This window comes from Lathamus discolor, chromosome 5 (genome assembly GCF_037157495.1).
Source record: "Lathamus discolor isolate bLatDis1 chromosome 5, bLatDis1.hap1, whole genome shotgun sequence".
Classification (NCBI taxonomy): domain Eukaryota; kingdom Metazoa; phylum Chordata; class Aves; order Psittaciformes; family Psittacidae; genus Lathamus; species Lathamus discolor.
The window spans coordinates 51,781,920-51,800,110 of record NC_088888.1 but is presented as its reverse complement, the minus strand read 5'-3'; the positions used below and the strand labels follow the sequence as shown (position 1 = coordinate 51,800,110).

The 18,191-nt window shown below is 41.4% G+C and overlaps 1 protein-coding gene and 1 pseudogene across 2 annotated transcripts; both read right to left on the bottom strand.

Annotated features, from left to right (window-relative positions):
* Positions 1-269: 269 nt before the first annotated feature.
* LOC136015208 (pantetheinase-like) lies at positions 270-10,324 on the bottom strand. 2 transcript variants are annotated; one of them, XM_065680848.1, is made up of 8 exons: positions 10,234-10,324; positions 8,055-8,286; positions 7,832-7,962; positions 5,769-5,961; positions 3,989-4,280; positions 2,935-3,308; positions 1,038-1,208; positions 270-789 (listed from the first exon to the last, which is right to left on the bottom strand). In XM_065680848.1, the coding sequence occupies exons 2-8, from the start codon at positions 8,265-8,267 to the stop codon at positions 661-663; spliced, it is 1,503 nt and encodes a 500-aa protein (XP_065536920.1). In that variant the 5' UTR covers positions 8,268-8,286; positions 10,234-10,324; the 3' UTR covers positions 270-660. The 2 variants fall into 2 exon arrangements, with proteins under 2 accessions (XP_065536920.1, XP_065536918.1); XM_065680846.1 differs by having other exon boundaries at positions 8,055-8,294; positions 10,234-10,317.
* Positions 10,325-10,696: 372 nt separating this feature from the next.
* On the bottom strand, positions 10,697-17,942 carry LOC136015210 (pantetheinase-like; annotated as a pseudogene).
* Between the last annotated feature and the right edge of the window lie 249 nt (positions 17,943-18,191).

The following is an 18,191-nucleotide window of genomic DNA, read 5'->3' as shown; positions in this document are numbered from 1 at the left end:
TTTCAAAGAAACGAAAATTCATGCTGAGTTCTGACCAAGAACTGGTGGCAGGCTCTGTTTCAGGGTTGCTTCTTTGACTAGAGTCTTTGCTCAGGCTCCACGTTGCATTATTCTGCGCTGCCATGTGCTACTTGATGTGCACCAATGGCATAAATGCAATAAAACCAAAGAAATACAAGTGGGGTAGGAGCAGACTTGCGTAAGTCAGCATAAATGGTTGCATATCAGAGAGAGCATTGTCAAGCTTTTTTGTATAGACATGTCACAAATCACATCTTTAATTGTTTTATTTACTGGTCTTATAATAATCTGCAATTATAAAAGATGTAATGCTATTTTTAGTAAGAATGTATCCTCTGGCCCACAGTACAGGTTTTCTGAGGGCTAAAAAAAAAAAAAATAAATCCATTAAACAGAGAGAGAAGCAAAAATACTGCTGTTTTGCACTATAAAAATTGGTAATTTTATGATATAGAAATAGATACTTCTCAATAAATGGTATCAGTAAAATAATATTGCTGCATTATTACTAAACAAAGGACATAGATAAGAACTTTGTGCAACTGGAAAGAAGAAATATAATTGGGATTGTTAGAGTAGAAGATGCTGTATCTCATTTGGACATAGGGTTAACAGCACACAGCTTCAGTTTTGGTAATATCATGAGAAGGCTGGCACTTGTGGGTCTTGCTTCAGATGATCCTTTTCATACCACCGTCCAAAAAGTGTCACAGTGACGACTGGTTTTGTTGGTCTTGTCTTACTTATCAAGCGTCCATCACTCAATACCTGATTGACAAAGGTAAGAGAAGAACATGGTTAAATATGAACATACTAAGAGCTCAGAAAAATGTGACAAAACAGGAAGAGGTACGTCAGACCATATCTGTTATCCAAACTAGTGACTTCATTAAAAGCTATTTAATAGATCTGATGATTCACTATGAGCAAGTTCACTTTGGCTGCTTTGAGACAGTTTATTCCATTACTATTGCACAGAGAACCTAGCATGACACAGCTCCAGGGTGTCCCATTACCTGGAACTCCCCAGGGGCCAGCTGCACCCCGCTGTACAAGACTTCTGGAAAGACGTAGTTGGTGCCAAACGTGCCACTGAGAGAGAACATCTCAAACTTGGTCTGAGCTGTCTCCACTGGCTGCCCACATGAGTTCAGGTCTGTGCTCCTGCACTTGAGCAGCGTGCATATCTGTGGGGAGGAAGATGCAACAACATATTTAGCAAGACGGAAACACTCTGGTAGGAAAGCCTTGTGTCATTAAAACCAGTGTGTGTTGGGGCAGGTGACTGTCACAGGATCTCTTTCATAATCTTTAAGCAACTCCTTTTTACTTGTAGCATATTTTTTCACTCTTTGATCTGATTGGGGTTATTCCAGAGCTTCATTGCCTTAGCAATCAGAAATAACCCGTTTCTGATGTAAGTGCTGCCAGAGCACCTTATTTCATCCCTGAAGCCTAATCCTGCCACTTCCACTAATTCTTCCAATTGCCAGTTCTCTTGTTGGAATGATCCTTTCCTACATGTCTTTGTAAGGTGAGTTTGTGAATGGAAATTGTAGACAAATGAAACAAAGTCCTCACCATAAGTACATTTTGCAACTGTACACACAGGTCCTCCTACTGATATTTGTATATGTTGCTAATGAAAATTCATTAGATGGCCTGGCAGTCCATGGGAAATCTAAATTTGATGCTCTTCATCCAAACACTGGTCAGTATATGTCGGGGAGATACAGTTTTGTCTTAGTAGTTGCAGCATACAGAGGAAAGTAAGAATGGCAATGTTTTCCTTTTGCCCTTACAGTTAATTATCCTGCTGATAAATGTTTATGGAAATCATGAAGCAATATGAAATAGACTTTTGACTCCGTGAAGAGTCAAAAGATGTTAGCTGGTTTTGCAGACAAGCGATAGAGCTTTTCTATTTGTGTCAGATATTGGGAGACAGAAGAAACATTTGCACACATCAGAAGTATTATTCATCAGCAAATATGGTTTTGGGTTAAAATGTAAATAAGCAGAGAAAAAAAAAAGATTAAAAGTGTATCAGTATGTTTTGAGGAAATGAAAAAATACTGAGGGGAAAAAGGAAGTGTAGAAATTCCTGTTTTCTCTAGAAAATTCACTACTGGTAGAGACCATCTGGCTGCTTGCACAGTCACTGCAATAAGTTTTCTAAGTGAGCTCATTAAGAAATGAATGTATTCAAGGTACCTTCTTAAATGCTATTTGCTGGCTAAGACTTCCTCCTATATCCTGGAGTCTGTCCCAGCTGCTATGCAAAGACCATGTGGACAAATAGAAGTAATTAACTAAAAAAAGAAAAATCTGCTGGCACAGTAATTCAATTATGAAGGCAAAGAAGATTTTCTAATGCGGCTTTAAGCAAACTCAGCCAGGATGAAACTATGTCTTCCCTAATATTTGATTAAAAGAGAAGAGTTGACATTTCCAGTAAACGTCATATGCCATTTCAGTAAACTTCATTGCTGTAATTTCAGAAATGACAAAAAGTTAACATCTCTGTGACTCTAAATTATCAAATTATCTCATAAAAAGAGATATGATAAACTTATTTTTTTTTAACAGCACTCTTTGATGAAGATTACAGAGGAGATTCAGACACTTGCTGTAGACAGTCAAAAAAGAGGACCTAAATTTATCAAATACTGAACACCTAAATAACTGGTGAGTGCACTCTGGGAACCTAAAAGAGGTTTAGAGACCTCTCCACTGCATCTGTTGGATATAAAAGTAATCAGGCTTGGATGTTTTAGCAACTACTTCCTGCTGCTAACAAACAGGACTCCAGGACTCAAGAAAGTAATTGTCTTTTCCCCCACACAGAGTTGAAGGTTTCTCCCTGTAAAGATGATTCCTGAAATAAGTAACCCTCTTCCAAAGAATCATCACCTGCAAATAGTATTGTCCTTCAACAACATGAAGCCCATCAAAAGCACCCAGCACATAAACTTCATCTTCTCGTTTCTCTGCCATCTTGTAGCTCAAGTGACAGCAGAGGTCTTTCTGGCAAACGGTGCAATTCCCCTCAGGCTTAGTGAGCGCTGTGAAGGTGAACCAGTCATGGAAGACAAGTCCTCTGAAATCATTGTCATTCGATGAGAATCTTTCAACACTCAAAGCATATGAGCTCCAGTTGGTAGCCATTGGAAAGGCAGCAGAAAGGCGAGGGTGTGAGTCTAATTCAGCAATGAGGAGGCGACCATCCTCAGTTTTCATATTGTAGTAGTATGCTCTGGCTCCATCTGGTGCATAAATACCACTCCCTGAGGAAAGCACAATGGTCAGTACAAAAAGAATTAAAAAAATTCATATTGTCCTTTTAATTGTTGCTGTTGTTACTTTACCCACTATTTTATAAATAGCACAGAAATTTTAGTCTCACCAAAGGTGACCACTAGCAACTCAGTACACACAATTCATGCTTTAGCAAAGGATAGCATTTATTTCCCTAGGTGCAGACTTCTTAGCAGTGTTACTGCAATAGGTCTGAAAATTTAACACTTTTCCACCTAACTGTGTTAAATACAACTATAAATAAGTCTTTCATTTGGCCATAGTAAATGAAGCCATGTATGCTGTTTACAAATATATTTGTAATTTGACATGCAATCACAGACTTAGAGGTGGAGTGGAAAAGAGCCTAAGTTTCAGTAGTTTCTACTCGTATGGAAAGGGTAGTAACTAACTACTTGTTTAGAGGCATTAAAAGAAAGAAAGGAAAATCCTAAGAACCTAAGGCGAAGAAAAGAGAATACACAAGTTTGGTTGTGCATTGTATGGCACCAGGATTTTAAACAAAACAGGATTTATCAGGTTTAAAATTTGGTGAGTAAACTGTTCACCTTCAGATAAATACTCTACATTCTCTGCAAATCACCTTGCAGCACAGGGAATACAGATTTATGGTTATAAAGATTTTTCAGACAGAGTGAGAATTAATTACCTGTCATAGATATGCTGGTATGGTGTGTATTGGCAGCTAGGAAGTTGACACCCATGCCCATAGCCCAGGCAGAGTGAAACTCAACTGCAGTCAGAAAGGGAAGGACGTTCATCCAAGCTGTTGGGAAGAGTACGGTGTCCACCTGCAACTTGCTTACTAGGACCACGGCAGGTTCATGGAATAGGATGTCAAAGCAAGTGAAAATGCCAAATTTCCCAAAGGGGGTCTCAAAGGTGATGGCTTCTGGCTCTTTTGGGTAATTAAACTGAGTTTCTGGAATAAAGAGATTGTACTGTAGGGGAAGGAAAAAAAAAAAAAAGAGGAATTGGTTAAAGACACTTACTGCAATCCTGGAATCATCCCCTAAATGACCAGAGAAGTTTTTTGAAACAGAAGAGCTTCTGTTTGAAGCCTTCACATGTAGGAAGTCAGGGTAAAGTTACATGATCACCGTAGTGCCCGAAAGGTGGATATGTGGAGACACACGTTGCCCTGGCATCTAGCTAGGAAAGCAACTGCAGGTCTGTTGGTGTCAGCCACCTGCAACTCCCATAAAAGTAATCTTTCCACCCTCCCCAGCTAGTTTGCAATTCTGGTGACCCAAAAGACACACAGAAGAGAGAGAATAATGGAAGAGGAGCATGCGAGATCTGGTGCCAAGAGACACAATTGGTGACCTTGGTGTGGAGACACAAGAAGGCCTGGGAGCACACAGCACCAGCAGGAAGCATGACAGTACTGGAAGACTGCAGAGCAGAGAAGAAAACAAAGGCTGTGGTGATGGGGGAGAGGCAGATGATCTCCGCCAACAGAAAAATGCAAGTTTTGACATTCTCAGCTTTCCAACATTTTCCTTCTTCCTTCACATTCACGTGTACTAAAACAGTCCTTTAATCTCGAGGTGGCCTGGACAATAAACATGTTCACCCAGCTAGAAGAGAGGTCCAAGTTTAAAGAACTTCTAATTCAGTGGCACACGGGTGATCAGACTTGCATTATCAGTGTCCCCTTCACCCAGCTTGCTCACAGAGAAATATCTTGGAATCGTCTCTGAAGAACCAGGTGAAATACTGTGCCTGAAGTGCATTAAATAAATAACTGACTTCAGTTTAGCCGCGTCGGCAGGCTATCTGGCACACAGCCTCCAAACAACCTTGATGAACCTTGCAGGTAGGCACATAAAACTGAAAGAAGATACTTTCATTGGGTGCAATATTTTAATGCCATCATCTCTTTTTGCACCTAGCTTTGGTCTACAGTTTTGTCCAGATAGTTCTGTGCTAGAACTGTGCTGAAACATCATCAGAAATATATATATATATATATATATATATATATATATATATATATATATATATATATAGCAAAGGGCCTCTCTTCTTTAAATCAGACTACTCGTGTAAGACAAGATGCAGATGAACATTTTAAAACCCGGAACATGAAGGGGTAGGCCAGTGGAAACTTGGCACTAAAAACTAAAGCTGCTTAAGGAGCAGGTTTTCCAGTAATAGGGAGTTAATGAACCAGGAAGTTGACCAAAACCATATGCCACTAAACGGGACCTCAGCAATCATTTTTCGTTTGAGTATATTTTGAGAAACATGACAGTAAATGCAAATTCGGAGTCAACAATTCACAGCAAGAGAGATACTCTTTACAATTACTATTATCAGAAGCAAAAATCTGCCACAGAAAATGACTGTCATTTAATTCTCCTGCTAAACTGGGACATTTCGGAAGTAGTTGAAAAACAGCTCCTGATTTTCCAGAGCCACTTTACCTTGTGGTAACGAGCCACCAGTTTTCCCTCTGGGTCAAAGACGACATCAGTGTTGTACTGATAGCGACCATCCTTGGGGCAGCTGGGATCACTGGAGTTGCACGGCTTCTTGTCCCCAATGTTTGCAACCACATAGATGGAGTTATTCCTGGCCATGCAGCTGAGTCGTTCCTGAACTGGAGCAGGAGCAAATCTGATGTATTTTAGGGAACAGAAATAAAAAACCAAAAAGGCTGACAAAATCTGTGCTATCAGTGGTGTCCACCGCTGGAATGCTGAGGGCTCACAGACAGCTCCTCCAATCCAGCAGTCATGGCAGGTCAGGCAGATACTTAGGGTTGCTGCCGCACTTCCTCATGTTGTTTCCTGCACCCTGGTGTAGGTTCTGGAGCTCTCCCAGTGGCACCCAGAGGAACATGCCACCCTGGTGCAGCCTGCCAGAACCCCTCAGAAACCAGAATGTGCTCTGCAGCAAGCAGATAATTCTAGGGCTGGGAACGGGCAGGAGAGGAATCATTGAGCAGAGGAAGAGAATAAGTTGGTGTCACACAAGAGAGTATCTTAGGGCCTGGCAAGGTGGCATCTGAGGACAGTAACTCCTCTGGGCCCTCAACACATAGAGCAGAGTCAAGCTGCAGAATGAAGTGCCCATAACAAGCCAGAAAGAAAGTAGTCATCCCCCCCTGTAAGGTGGCAATGCATATCGCTTTGCAAGGTGTGCATGGGCCACACAGGAGGGCCAGCATGGAAGATACATATACAGCACCAAGGAATAGGACATGCCAGACTGTAATGGCAGGCGTTACCTTCCCATAAGCCGCTAATGAAAACCATGATTTAGAACAGTGAAGAGACATACAGACCACCCTCACAAAAAATAGCTGTGTAAAGAACAGAGTGGCACAGATTGCCTAAAGAAGTCATGGATGCCCCATCCCTGGCAGTGTTCAAGGTTGGACAGGGCTTTGAGCAACCTGGTCTAGTGGAAGGTGTGCCTGCCCATGGCAGGGGGGTTGGAACTGGATGTGTTTTAAGGTCTCTTCCAATCCAAAACATTCCATGATTCTACAAATAACTAGAATAACACCTGGTTAGACATGCTGCCACCCCACACCCTACATTCACTGAAGGCTACGCATATTTTAGCTACATATGTCTCAGTGAAATGTTGCACATCCTGCATTTCTCCCCAGTGTGAATCCTCCTCCTGGGCCACTGAGGAACTACATCCTCACAGATGTAATAACATGCTTGCAGTAGCTCATCATCGAGCAGGTGCCGGAAGCCATGGTTAAAAGGCAGACCACAGCTCTAGTTCCACGGCTGCGCAACTATTGTGTGCTGTATGGATCTGAAGTCCAGCGCTCAACTATAAGTTAGCTTGTCCCTGCTGAAACTTGATGCTTAAATGACAGATCATATTCTGCAGTACTGAGACTCTAGCAATTCAGACTGTATCTTATCTTAATTATGAAAAAGTAACATTGAAAGTTTATGGGTTAGTATCAATCAGAGGTTTGGACTTTGACTACTAACCTCACTAACCTCACCACCTCTGCTATTAGCTGCTCAGAAACTAGTTCTTGGCTGTCCACAAAAATGGTATGTGTGCTTCTGTCTTAATATGGCATTTGTAAAAAAATCACACAAACTAACAAAACAAAGTAGTGCTAAGAATTTACAATCATTGGTTGTATTCAAAATAGTGTGAAAAAAATGAAAGCAAATGAGAAGCAGAATATTTTGGCATCAAAACTTTTCAAAATGCAAAAAAAAAAAAAAAAAAAGACATTTCCTCTACATCCAGTAACCCAAATTCTCTATATTGTTTGAATTTCTCTTTAAAGTTTCTAATTAAAATAATAAATTAATGGGGTTCTTTCATCAATTAGTCATGGGCATGCTATATATTTTATCATGTAACTTACCTTCATATGCAACTTTAACTGAAACATAATATCACATCAGAAGTGCTAGTTCTTAGGCACTTCCTAGGAGCAGCTCATGTGTGACTCCATAAAACACTAGCTTAACAGCACATAAATCGATGCAGAAGAAATCACCTTGTGGGGTCAGTGCAGGGAATCCAGTTCACCACTGGGTCAGGGATATCCTCCAGGTATGGGTAGATGGTTTCTCTTGTGAAGCGCCAGCCGTAAATGCCATCTTCAGGAGTCACAATGATGTGGGCACCCTGGCACAACAGGCTCCGTTAAGAATTCACCCATCAACAGACAACCAGGAGCAGAAAACACTAATTGACAGCACTCACAATACACCTAGTACCTGCTGGGCAGCTTCCTTGATGGCCCCTTCCAAGACATCCATGTTGCTGTTCATCAGGGCCAAAGCATCATCAGGAGAAACAGGCTTAATAACAGCATCTGGCAGGATGACGGCATGCTCATAGACGGCTGCAATGAAGGTGTTGGAGGCAAGGGCCTGAAGGACTGTGAGTGCAAACAGCGCAGCATGCAGGAGAGGCTGGGACGGGAGCATGGCTGGTGCCTCGCAGCTCCTAGAATGCTTTGAGTTGTGGACAAACAGTGCAAAAGAGCACGCATAGAAAAGACAAGAGGGATAAAGTTTAACTTTGAAGGAGGGAGGAAGTACTGTCCTTTCAAAGCATTACTTTGGAATCAAGTGTCACTGGTGACATGTGGGAAAATAGAACAGTACACAGTAAGGATGTTGCAACTGAACAAGACTGAAAAACTGGGCTATGCCATGACTAATTGTGTCAATATAAAAATAAATCATTAAACATGTGGCTAGAAAGAACGGTCCTGTTTTTGTTACACTTTTCTCTGTCATTGATTGCAATAGACTTCTGCTATCTATGTTGGCTCAACTCTGATATCCAGGTGAAAGGTGGATGTGTCACCCCTGGAGCTAGGCTTCTGTGAAGTTTAAGACACAAAAGTGAGGGTCTTAAAAAATGCTTTAAAGAAGATGTCTTCATATTCCCCAGTTCCTGTGCTATGTGTCAGCATGTGCAGCTTGTTTCCCTGAGTTTCTTTAGACCAAAATCTGCATTAGCATCTCACTGTATTTAGATGTAATACACTTAAGCCAGCAACAGAACGGGCCCTTGCATGCATTCCAGTCGCTCTCACAGTTGCTTCTGTTTAGCTGTACATCACCTTCAACTGCTTTCCACCAGAAAATATGCATCTGGAGAGAATGTTTTCCTCTGAAATCAGTCAGGGAAGTACCCATTGCCTGGCTGCCACTAGACTGAAGCAGAAAAGCAGGCTAGTTCATCAGATCCAGTGGCATGCCTTCTCCTCTGCTCACCTTTCCTGTCCTCAGAAACATGCTATGTATTGAGAAGCCTTCAGTTTTAATCTTCAGTTCAAATGCATTTTTCACTTATGATATTTTCAATTTTTTTACTTTCTAGTAGTTGCATGTTCTGATTTGGAAAAGGTTTCCTGAATACTGGGAAGCAGAACAGGCTGTCTGCCTTCAGCTACAGCAAACTGTCGTCGTAGAGCTTCATACTGTACAGCTCTTTTTCTACAGAGCATTGTAGAAAAGAAAGATGTGTGGGTGAATGCAAGCACCAGACAGTTCCCTGCAGGAGTAGCACTGACTGAGGATTTTAACCATTAGGCACATTGATTCGCATCTGGTAATGTTCACCTCTAAGTACTTCTCTACATACATTACTAGGCACAGCATACTCATTCAGTGACTTTAAATATGAGCCTTTAAAAGGCTGCAACAGAAATTTCAGTGATAATTGAAATAATGTAGCTTGAAAGCCTTTCCTCCCATCCCCGTTTTCCTTACCAATTGAGGTATGGATTAAGTCACATTCCTGACAATCAGAAGTCTGAAGGAGGAAGCAGTAAATGCTCCCTCATTTTGCAACAGCAAGGACAGCAGTCAGTCCAGAAAGGTGACTACTCTGGCAGGGCTGAGCAGGAAAGGTTACAAGTGCAGGGCCAGTGTACTGCCCTGCAAAGTCCAAGTTACATTGCCAGGACGTGGTGCGGTGTCTGTCATACAATGGGAAGGAGGCATTCCTGTCTGCCTCTGTTCCAGCAGGCACCACCACCTCCTGCCTGCACAGCAGGGAGCTCACCCAGGAACAAGGAACTGCTGCTAGTTAAAAAAACCCACCAAACCCACAGAATAAAAATGAATGAAACTACAACAGTCCTGGCTACACATGGCTGTGGGCAATGTAAGAGGAAACTTACTGTCTTGGTTTAAACCCAGGTGGCAACCAAGTACCACACAGGCCCTCACTCATTCCCCCCTCCCTGTCCCAGGTAGGGTGGGGAAGAGAAGCAAAAGAATGTAAAACCCATGGGTTGAGGTAAGAACAGTTTAATAACTGAAATACAATATACTACTACTATTAATAACAATAATGATAAGAGAAATAACAAAGGGAGAGAAAATATAAAACTAGAAGAGTAAATAAGCACAAGTGCTACACAATATAATTGCTCACCACACGCCAACAGATATGTAGCCTGACCAGACCAGCGACCAGTCCCTCCCAGGTAACTCCACCCAATTTATATACTGGGTGTGATGTGCTGTGGTATGGAGTAGCCCTTTGGCTACCTTGGGTCAGGTGTCCTGTCTCTGCTTCCTCCCGGCTTCCCGTGCCCCTCCTCCCTGGCAGAGTGTGAGAGACTGAAAAGTCCTTGATTGGAGTAAACATTACTTAGCAACAACTAGAAACATCAGTGTGTTATCAGCAGTCTTCTCAGGCTAAAACTGAAAGAGAGCACTGCACCAGCTGCTGGTAAGAAAATTAACTCTATCCCAGACAAAACCAGGATGCTTATCTAGAGCTCCCTTTACTTTTCACACCTCCACCCTCCCAATCCACTCTCCCCACCCCTGTACTGTATTCTTCCCCCAGCCTCTGTAACTGCCTGAGGATGGAGGTTATCTGAGGACTTACTTTTGTGAAATAGGATGCAATTTGTCGCTAAATCAGCTTAGCTGTAGAGGTAGTCTGTCTTCAGATTGTGGTCCTGCCCCTTTTCTTGTGCTAAGAGAGACTGCATGGAAGACAACTCCTTATTCAAAGGGTTAATCTTGCTGTGGACAAGTCTGTGTGAAGGGTCACACTTTCAACCATTCAATCATTACAAATAAGTGAGGACACACGCAGCAGGGCTGAGGAAAACAAAAGCTACTAATTTTTAGCCAGAGCACACAGCTATGTTGCTTAGCTGTAAGAGGGCGCCATGTCCTAGGGTGTGGATACTAATGTAATGCTACAGTATTTTTTTCTCCACAAACAAGCAGTGTTTTCCATTACTTCTATTATATGAATTGTAGAAAGTTACAATTTAATACATTTACAGACTAAAATCTTGTGTTTACAATGTTGACTTTGTTCAGAAACACTGTATCTTGGATCCTACAAGTCTGTTTTTCTATGACACTGGTGAAATTGAGTGTGAACAATGTTTTTATTTCTGAATAGAACTACAGAATAGACAACTGAATTAATTGCACAAAACAACTTTATTTGTGCCGCAGAAAGTAATCCAGTCCACTTGCTTAGGAAGTAGAGTCTGCAGGACAAGCACCCGCACATATGTGAGTGAGTTCAACCTATGCAAGCTGTTCTTCGGCCCTTCCCGACACCTGCCTGCAAAGCCTTGACTCTCCCTGGCACCATCATGAGCAAACATTTCATGGGAAGACAGATGTGCACCTGCGAAATTTCTCATTTTGAGAATTTCTGACAAGGACCCACCTGGCTACTTGAAAAAGGTGACACAGTTATCAATAGTTTCATGGAAAGGAAATTTTCCACACGCTGAAACTACGGCCAGAAAGATCCAAGAAGACTCCTCCAACCATAAGCTGGGGCATGGCATGATGACACATTACACTGTGTGATGGGTTGAGTAGCTGCTTTTTGAAAAACAGGGTTTTCTGTTTTCAAAGCGTGTTTTATTTTTCAGAGTAAATTACAAAAGTTCAACCATCAGCCTTCCAAGGTTCCATCAACCTCTGGTTTAGGAAAGCATCTGTTCAGATGCTCAGAGCTGGGGTAGGACAGTGATGTGAAAATGACCTCTAATACTCCACCAAAAAGTTCAAAGAATAAAATGTTGGGTGCCACTGGGCCACATCCCACTCTCACATACCTGAACCCTACAGCAGTAAAGTCAGAGGAATTTACTTTCTATTGTCCCCAGTGTCAAGGTGAAGCCTACAACAACCTAAACTATTATATAAAAACACATGCAGAACTGTCCGGCAGTAATTAATTTTTGCTGCAAAATCAAGTCAGCAAATCAATGTGCAGTGACTACGCTGTTAGATAAGGCAACTCGATAAACAAAATGTCATTATAATTATGAGTATTAACATTAATTAACATCAATTGACATGATTTATTATGATTAATTAGTGGTACAGAAACAAGCAGATGAGATCTTAAAGGATCTGCAGTGAAATCATGAAGAAGCTTGCTCTGTGTGTGGAGGGTACTTTTCATACCACCTCCCAAGGAGTGTTACACTCAAAACTGGCTTTGATGTACTAGTCTGACTTACCAGATGTCCATCAGTTAGCACCTAGTTGTGGAAAAGTGAAATAAACAGGAACCTCAGCAAACCAGCACTTGCGTGCAACAAACACAAAATAATATATTCATAAATGTTGACCTAGGTGAGAGATGTGATAGCTCACCTGGAGCTACTATGAAGTCTGAGTAAAACGAGTTCTGTCTGGAGCAATATTTTGTTCTAGGGGATTTGAGGGGACAGGGAAGAAGGGACTCGGCAAAATGAACCTCCTGTATTGATACAACCAAGAAAATCAGGCAGGAGTAAAGCTGCCTTGAACTCTAGCCAGTTACTGAAATACAGAATACTGGTAACTACCAAGTTGCTCCTGTGTTTTATAGTGGCCTTTTGACCATTTGTGTTACAAGTCCGACAACTCACAAGGGTGTCCCATTACCTCAAACTCCCCAGGGGCCAGCTGCACCCCGCTGTACAAGACTTCTGGAAAGACATAGTTGGTGCCAAACATGCCGCTGAGGGAGAGCATCTCAAACTTGGTCTGAGCTGTCTCCACTGGCTGCCCACGTTTCTGGATCTGTGCTCTTGCACTTGAGCAGCGTGCATATCTGTGGGGAGGAAGACACAGAAAGGCAAAATACTGCTAAGCTTTAAACAATCAAGAGGTGGATTTGATGATAAGAAAATCTGCCATGATGAACAAATAATCCAATACCGTTACCCATTTATTTAGAGCAAGAGGTGGGGGGCACTTTGAACTTTGTAAAAAGACAGTTCTTTGCCAGCACTTACTTTGCCAGTTATTTATATGGACACTGCAGCAGAGCAGTGTCTGTGTGCACTCATGCATAATGCATAATGCATTTAGTCATAGATGTGGAATAGTTTGTGACCTAGGGAAGTTACTTCAGCGCTGCCTGAGTCTCCTAAGAAACTGAAGGCATACTTTTTTGCCTACTCTAATGGGAATACTCCAAAGATACAGAGAAAAGACAAAGATAGAGCACTTCAAAAAAAGCCTAAGAGCAAAATTGAAGAGAATCAATACATTGACAAGCCATATGATTACAAATGTTATGTCTGTATTTAGTTTCTTAATCTTGTTAGACAGCTACATGTTAGAGAATCACATCGGGACAATAGTAAAAATCACTGAGCAGAAAACAGCTTTTTTGTGACAAGAGCATCCCTATGAAGACAAGGAGAACTCTACAATCTCATCTCCCTTTTGTACACATATATGGAAACCTCCTTAGGATCACAGAACCATTGAGTTCTTTAAGTTGGAAAACATCTTTAAGACTATTGAGTACAACTGTTAACCTGCACTGCCAAGTCCACCACTAAACCATGTCCCTAAGCACCACATCTATACATCTTTTAAATACCTCCAGGGGTGGTGACTCCACCACTTCCCTGGGCAGCCTGTTCCAGTGCCTGACAACACTTTCAGTGAAGAAATTTTTTAATACCCAATCTAAACTTCCCCTGGTGCAACTTGAGGCCATTTTCTCTTGTCCTATCACTTGTTACTTGGGAGAAGAAACCAACCCCCACCTCACTACAACCTCCTTTCAAGTACTTGTAGAGAGTGATAAGGTCTCCCCTCAGCAATAGGTCCTGCCAAACCTACAACCTGCAAAACCTGAAGACCAACTTATGCAAGACATGTTCTAGAAATTACAATCAGCACAGAGAAGCATATGCATCTGTCTTGGTCTGTGCTTGCCAAAACTGCTGGGTGACCTGTCATCCTTGAAGTGTTATAGCATAGGATCAGCTCAGGGCCTTCACTTTCATCATTCATAACACAGACAGAAAAGCAGGGTCAACACCCTTAATGAAGACAAAATGCATCATGAAAAAAACAAATGGTTTCAGAGAGACCTAAAAAATGCCTCCTCTTAACTCCCCTCAATCAAAACTAAGACAAATGCAAATTGTGCGCAAAGAGAATACTGCAGCCTCCCCACTGTCAAAAGAACAAAAACCCCTTTACCTGCAAATAATACTCTCCTTCAACAACATGTAGCCCATCAAAGGCACCCAGAACATAAATGTCATCTTTCTGCTTCTCTACCATCTTGTAACTCAGATGGCAACAGAGATCCTGATGGCAAACAGCACACTTTCCCTCAGGTTCAGTGAGTTCCATGAAGGAGAAGAGATTACGGTAAATGACTCCACTGAAACAGTGCTTGTTTGATGGAAGCTGTTCGTTCCTGCTGGCATACAGTTTCCAGTTAACAGAAGTGGGATAATCAGGCAAGAGACGTGGGAGTGAGGTCAGGTCTGTCACCAAAAGGTGACCATTTTCCATTTCTGTGTTGTAAAAAAATGTTTTTGGACCATCTGGGGCATAAATACCACCCCCTGCAAACACAGAACACCCGAAAGCTTTTAATCTGGAGGGAAGTGCATGGTACAGGTAGAGCATTCCTCCCTAATTATACATGTGCCAAATTTTATTCTAATGCTTACCAACTGTTTTGAAACTAAATTAAGCTTCACAGACCACAATCCTAACCCAATGCTTTTTCCAATCAGTGAAAAGCAGGCCAAACTTTGATGTTTCATATATTGTAAGAGACAAGATTAATGTGCTAATATTATATGCCATTGCATATGATTTAAGTGGCTGAATTTATACATTCCTTATTGAGTTTAGCTGCATTAGAAATCAGTATTTCTGATTAAAATGAATGGTAACACCATCAAGTAGAAAAAGAAAAAATCAGTAAGGAAAAGATATTACTAAAAGTCACATCTTTATGCAACCTCTTTACAAAAATACGTACATCTTTACTCCTGAGTAAAACCTATCCATAAAGGATGTGAGTTGTGTCATACAGCGTCACCAAACACTGAGAACTAAAGGAACAGCCCACATCTGCTCTTATTTGGAAAGCAAAGTTTAGGGCTACAGCTTAACACCACCAGTAAGTTTCACTTCTGCAAGCACATTCAGACAACACACAACTTGTGCTTGACTTTTTTGCATCTGCTCAGGAAAAACACACAATGAAAACCGAGCCTGCAAAGAAAACTTGCGACAAGGAATCCAGCCCTGAAGTGCTTTTCGGGACTCACAAGAACATTTCAGAGCTAGGTTTCCACCTAGTGGAGAAAAAAAGTTTGGGCCTTCACATGACCAAAACATCGATAAAACCAGGGACAGAAGATGAAGAATCACATGCATAAACTCGTTTAACAAATAACTAAAGGTGTTCTAATCAACTTAAGCATTTATGAGTTCTTATAAATCACATTTTGATTTCCTTTTTATATGTACAGGTTCTTTCGTCCTAATCCTGTTGATATGTACGCATGCCTAAAGCTGATGGGAACTTCTGCTCAGGCAGACTCAATACATGGATATAAATGTTGCCCACATCAACAAGATCAATTAGAGCAATATCACACTACCTGTCACATCTAAAGTGGAGTTGTGCAAATTTGCTGAAAGAAAATTGATGCCCATTCTCATGGCCCAGACTGAGTGAAACTGGACTGTTGACAGCAGTGGAAGAGTGTTAACCCAAGCAGTTGGGAACAAAATGGTGTCTACCTGAAATCTGCTTGCCAAGACCACAGCAGGGTCGTGTTAGAGTATGTCTGCACAAGTGAAAATGCCAAAATAGCCAAAGAGATGTATTAAAAGTCGCAAATCCTGGATCCTTAGGGTAATTAAGCTGTTTCTCTGTCACAAAAAGGTTGCACTGTTCATAGAAAGGAAGGAATGGAGACAAAAAAAATATGTTAGAAAAGAAATCAAACCACTTAAATCAGACTAATATTGAATACAATATTCATTTAAATTCAAGCAATGGAGAATATGTTTGCGAACATGCTATATTTTAATTTCTAAAAGGACACTTCATACCACTGCAAGAGAAGTCAAGCACAAATATCCGTGGTTCTGATCCATACCAGTGAAGGGGATTTGTATTTAGTTTGCAAGAGTTTAGGACATTAATGTTTGAATATCTCATGTGTCACTCCCTACTGAGAAGCAGTAAAAATAGATTTAATTAATTTAATTTAATTATTTGCTATTAAATTTAGAAGAGCAGGAATTAAAATATCTTAATGCAGTGGCTTTACCTGCCCTCTGACACCTGCTCTATAATGGCTCCATGTACAAATACATTTAAGCCTGGAAAGGAGCTTCTGTTTCACACCTTTAATCACTGGAGGATGATGCACTTCCTGAACATTGTAAAATCATCTTACCTGGTGATAACAAGCCACCAGTTTTCCTTCTAGTCAAAGACAACGTTGGTATTGTACTGATAGTGACCATCGCTTGGGCACCTTGCATCACAGGAATTACACGGCTTCTTGTCTCCCATATTCGCAACCACATAGACATAGTTCTTTCTCGCCAGACAGCTCAGTCTTTCCAGCAGAAGTGAGGGAGCAAACCTAAACAGCAGGGAAGGAAGAACGGATATAAAACATCAAAATTGGTTAATCCATAAAAATACCAACACTGAAACTACAGATCACATGAATTATAGATTTAAGTTAGTCATATCTAATAAGACACTCATTTTCTGCTATTCAACAGAAGACATTGGTATTGTGCTTCCAAGCTCAGTGTATTGAAACTCCAGCTTTACCTAACATTAACTCAGGCATGCAGGAGCTTCCTTGCACCTTCAAGCCTCCCTTCTGCTGCTGGTGTGTGGCACAGCACTGATGTTACATCAACACGGGGCTAATCTCACTCATTCTACTTCAGCTCCCAATATGGCTGCTGTGCAGAGGTGGCACAGGATTTGTTTCTTCTATGGTGCATTTTGTTCTCTTTTACCAAACACTGAAGCTTCAAAAAATGGTGCCATTTATTTAGGAAAATGACAGGATAAAAAGCCTACCAAATCATGATTAAAAACCATGTTTCAAACTGTGCAGTACATCTTTGTAGTAATAGCTGCTATTTTATTCATAAATAGTTCCTAATATTCCCGTATCTTAAACATTTTCTAAAACGTGCATGGAATACATTACTGAAATGTAGATTCTATAAGTTTTTGGGTTTTGTTTTAAATCAATCTCAACCTTTCTGAGTAACTAAAATGAAAAGAAATACAGTGAGAAAAAAAAAAAAAAGACAGATAAAAATGAGGAAGGAAGCTGTCTAAAGTTCTTTATGGCAACTACAGGATGCCCAACCTGAATTCATTTCATAGTAGCTCTTCCAAGATACATAAAACTATCAACAACCGCTCTAACAGTAGCCGTCTTTCTCATTGGACCATTCGCCATACACAGCAGGAACAATACCTTCCAGGATCAGCACAGGGCATTCAGCCCACCTGTGCTTCTGGGATATCCTCAGTATAAGGGTAGATTGTTTCCCTTGTGAAGACCCAGCCATAAATGCCATCTTCAGGTGTCACAACGATGTGGGCACCCTGATACCAATATAGAAGCCCAAAAAACACCATTAAGAAAATTAGTAAATGGTCAGTGTTTAACGAAAAGAATGTCTGCAATGAGTCATAATTACCTCTCTGGTGGCTTCTTTTATGGCCACTTCCAAAATTGCCAGATTTTTGTCCATCAGCATCGAGGCCTCCTCAGGAGAAACTGGCACTTCAGTGTCCTCTGACAGCACCACACTGCGCTCATAGACAGCTGCGTGTAGCCGTCCAGGGTACAGGCCTCCAGAGCAAACAGCACCAAAAGCACAGCAGAGGCATGAGCTTTAGGGAGCCCAATGTCTGAAGCCTGGACGCCACCCAGGAGGAGAATGGGGACACGCAAAGTTGGGGACTTTGAATGAAATTCTCGCAGAAAACCTGGGAATTCCCCAGAGCAGCAGAAAGTCAGCACCAGGAGATGCCTTCCCCCTGCCCGGAAAGTCTCACACATCACAGGAAAGAGAGCCACAAGACTGCTCCAC

What these genes read in the sequence shown, in the direction of transcription:
- LOC136015208 (XM_065680848.1), bottom strand. Translation starts at nt 8,267, where the DNA reads ATGCTCCCGTCCCAGCCTCTCCTGCATGCTGCGCTGTTTGCACTCACA. An exon ending in CCCTGCACTGACCCCACAAG is followed by an intron (nt 5,962 to 7,831) that starts GTGATTTCTTCT and finishes AAAATACATCAG; the next exon opens with ATTTGCTCCTGCTCCAGTTC. An exon ending in TGGTGGCTCGTTACCACAAG is followed by an intron (nt 4,281 to 5,768) that starts GTAAAGTGGCTC and finishes CTTCCCCTACAG; the next exon opens with TACAATCTCTTTATTCCAGA.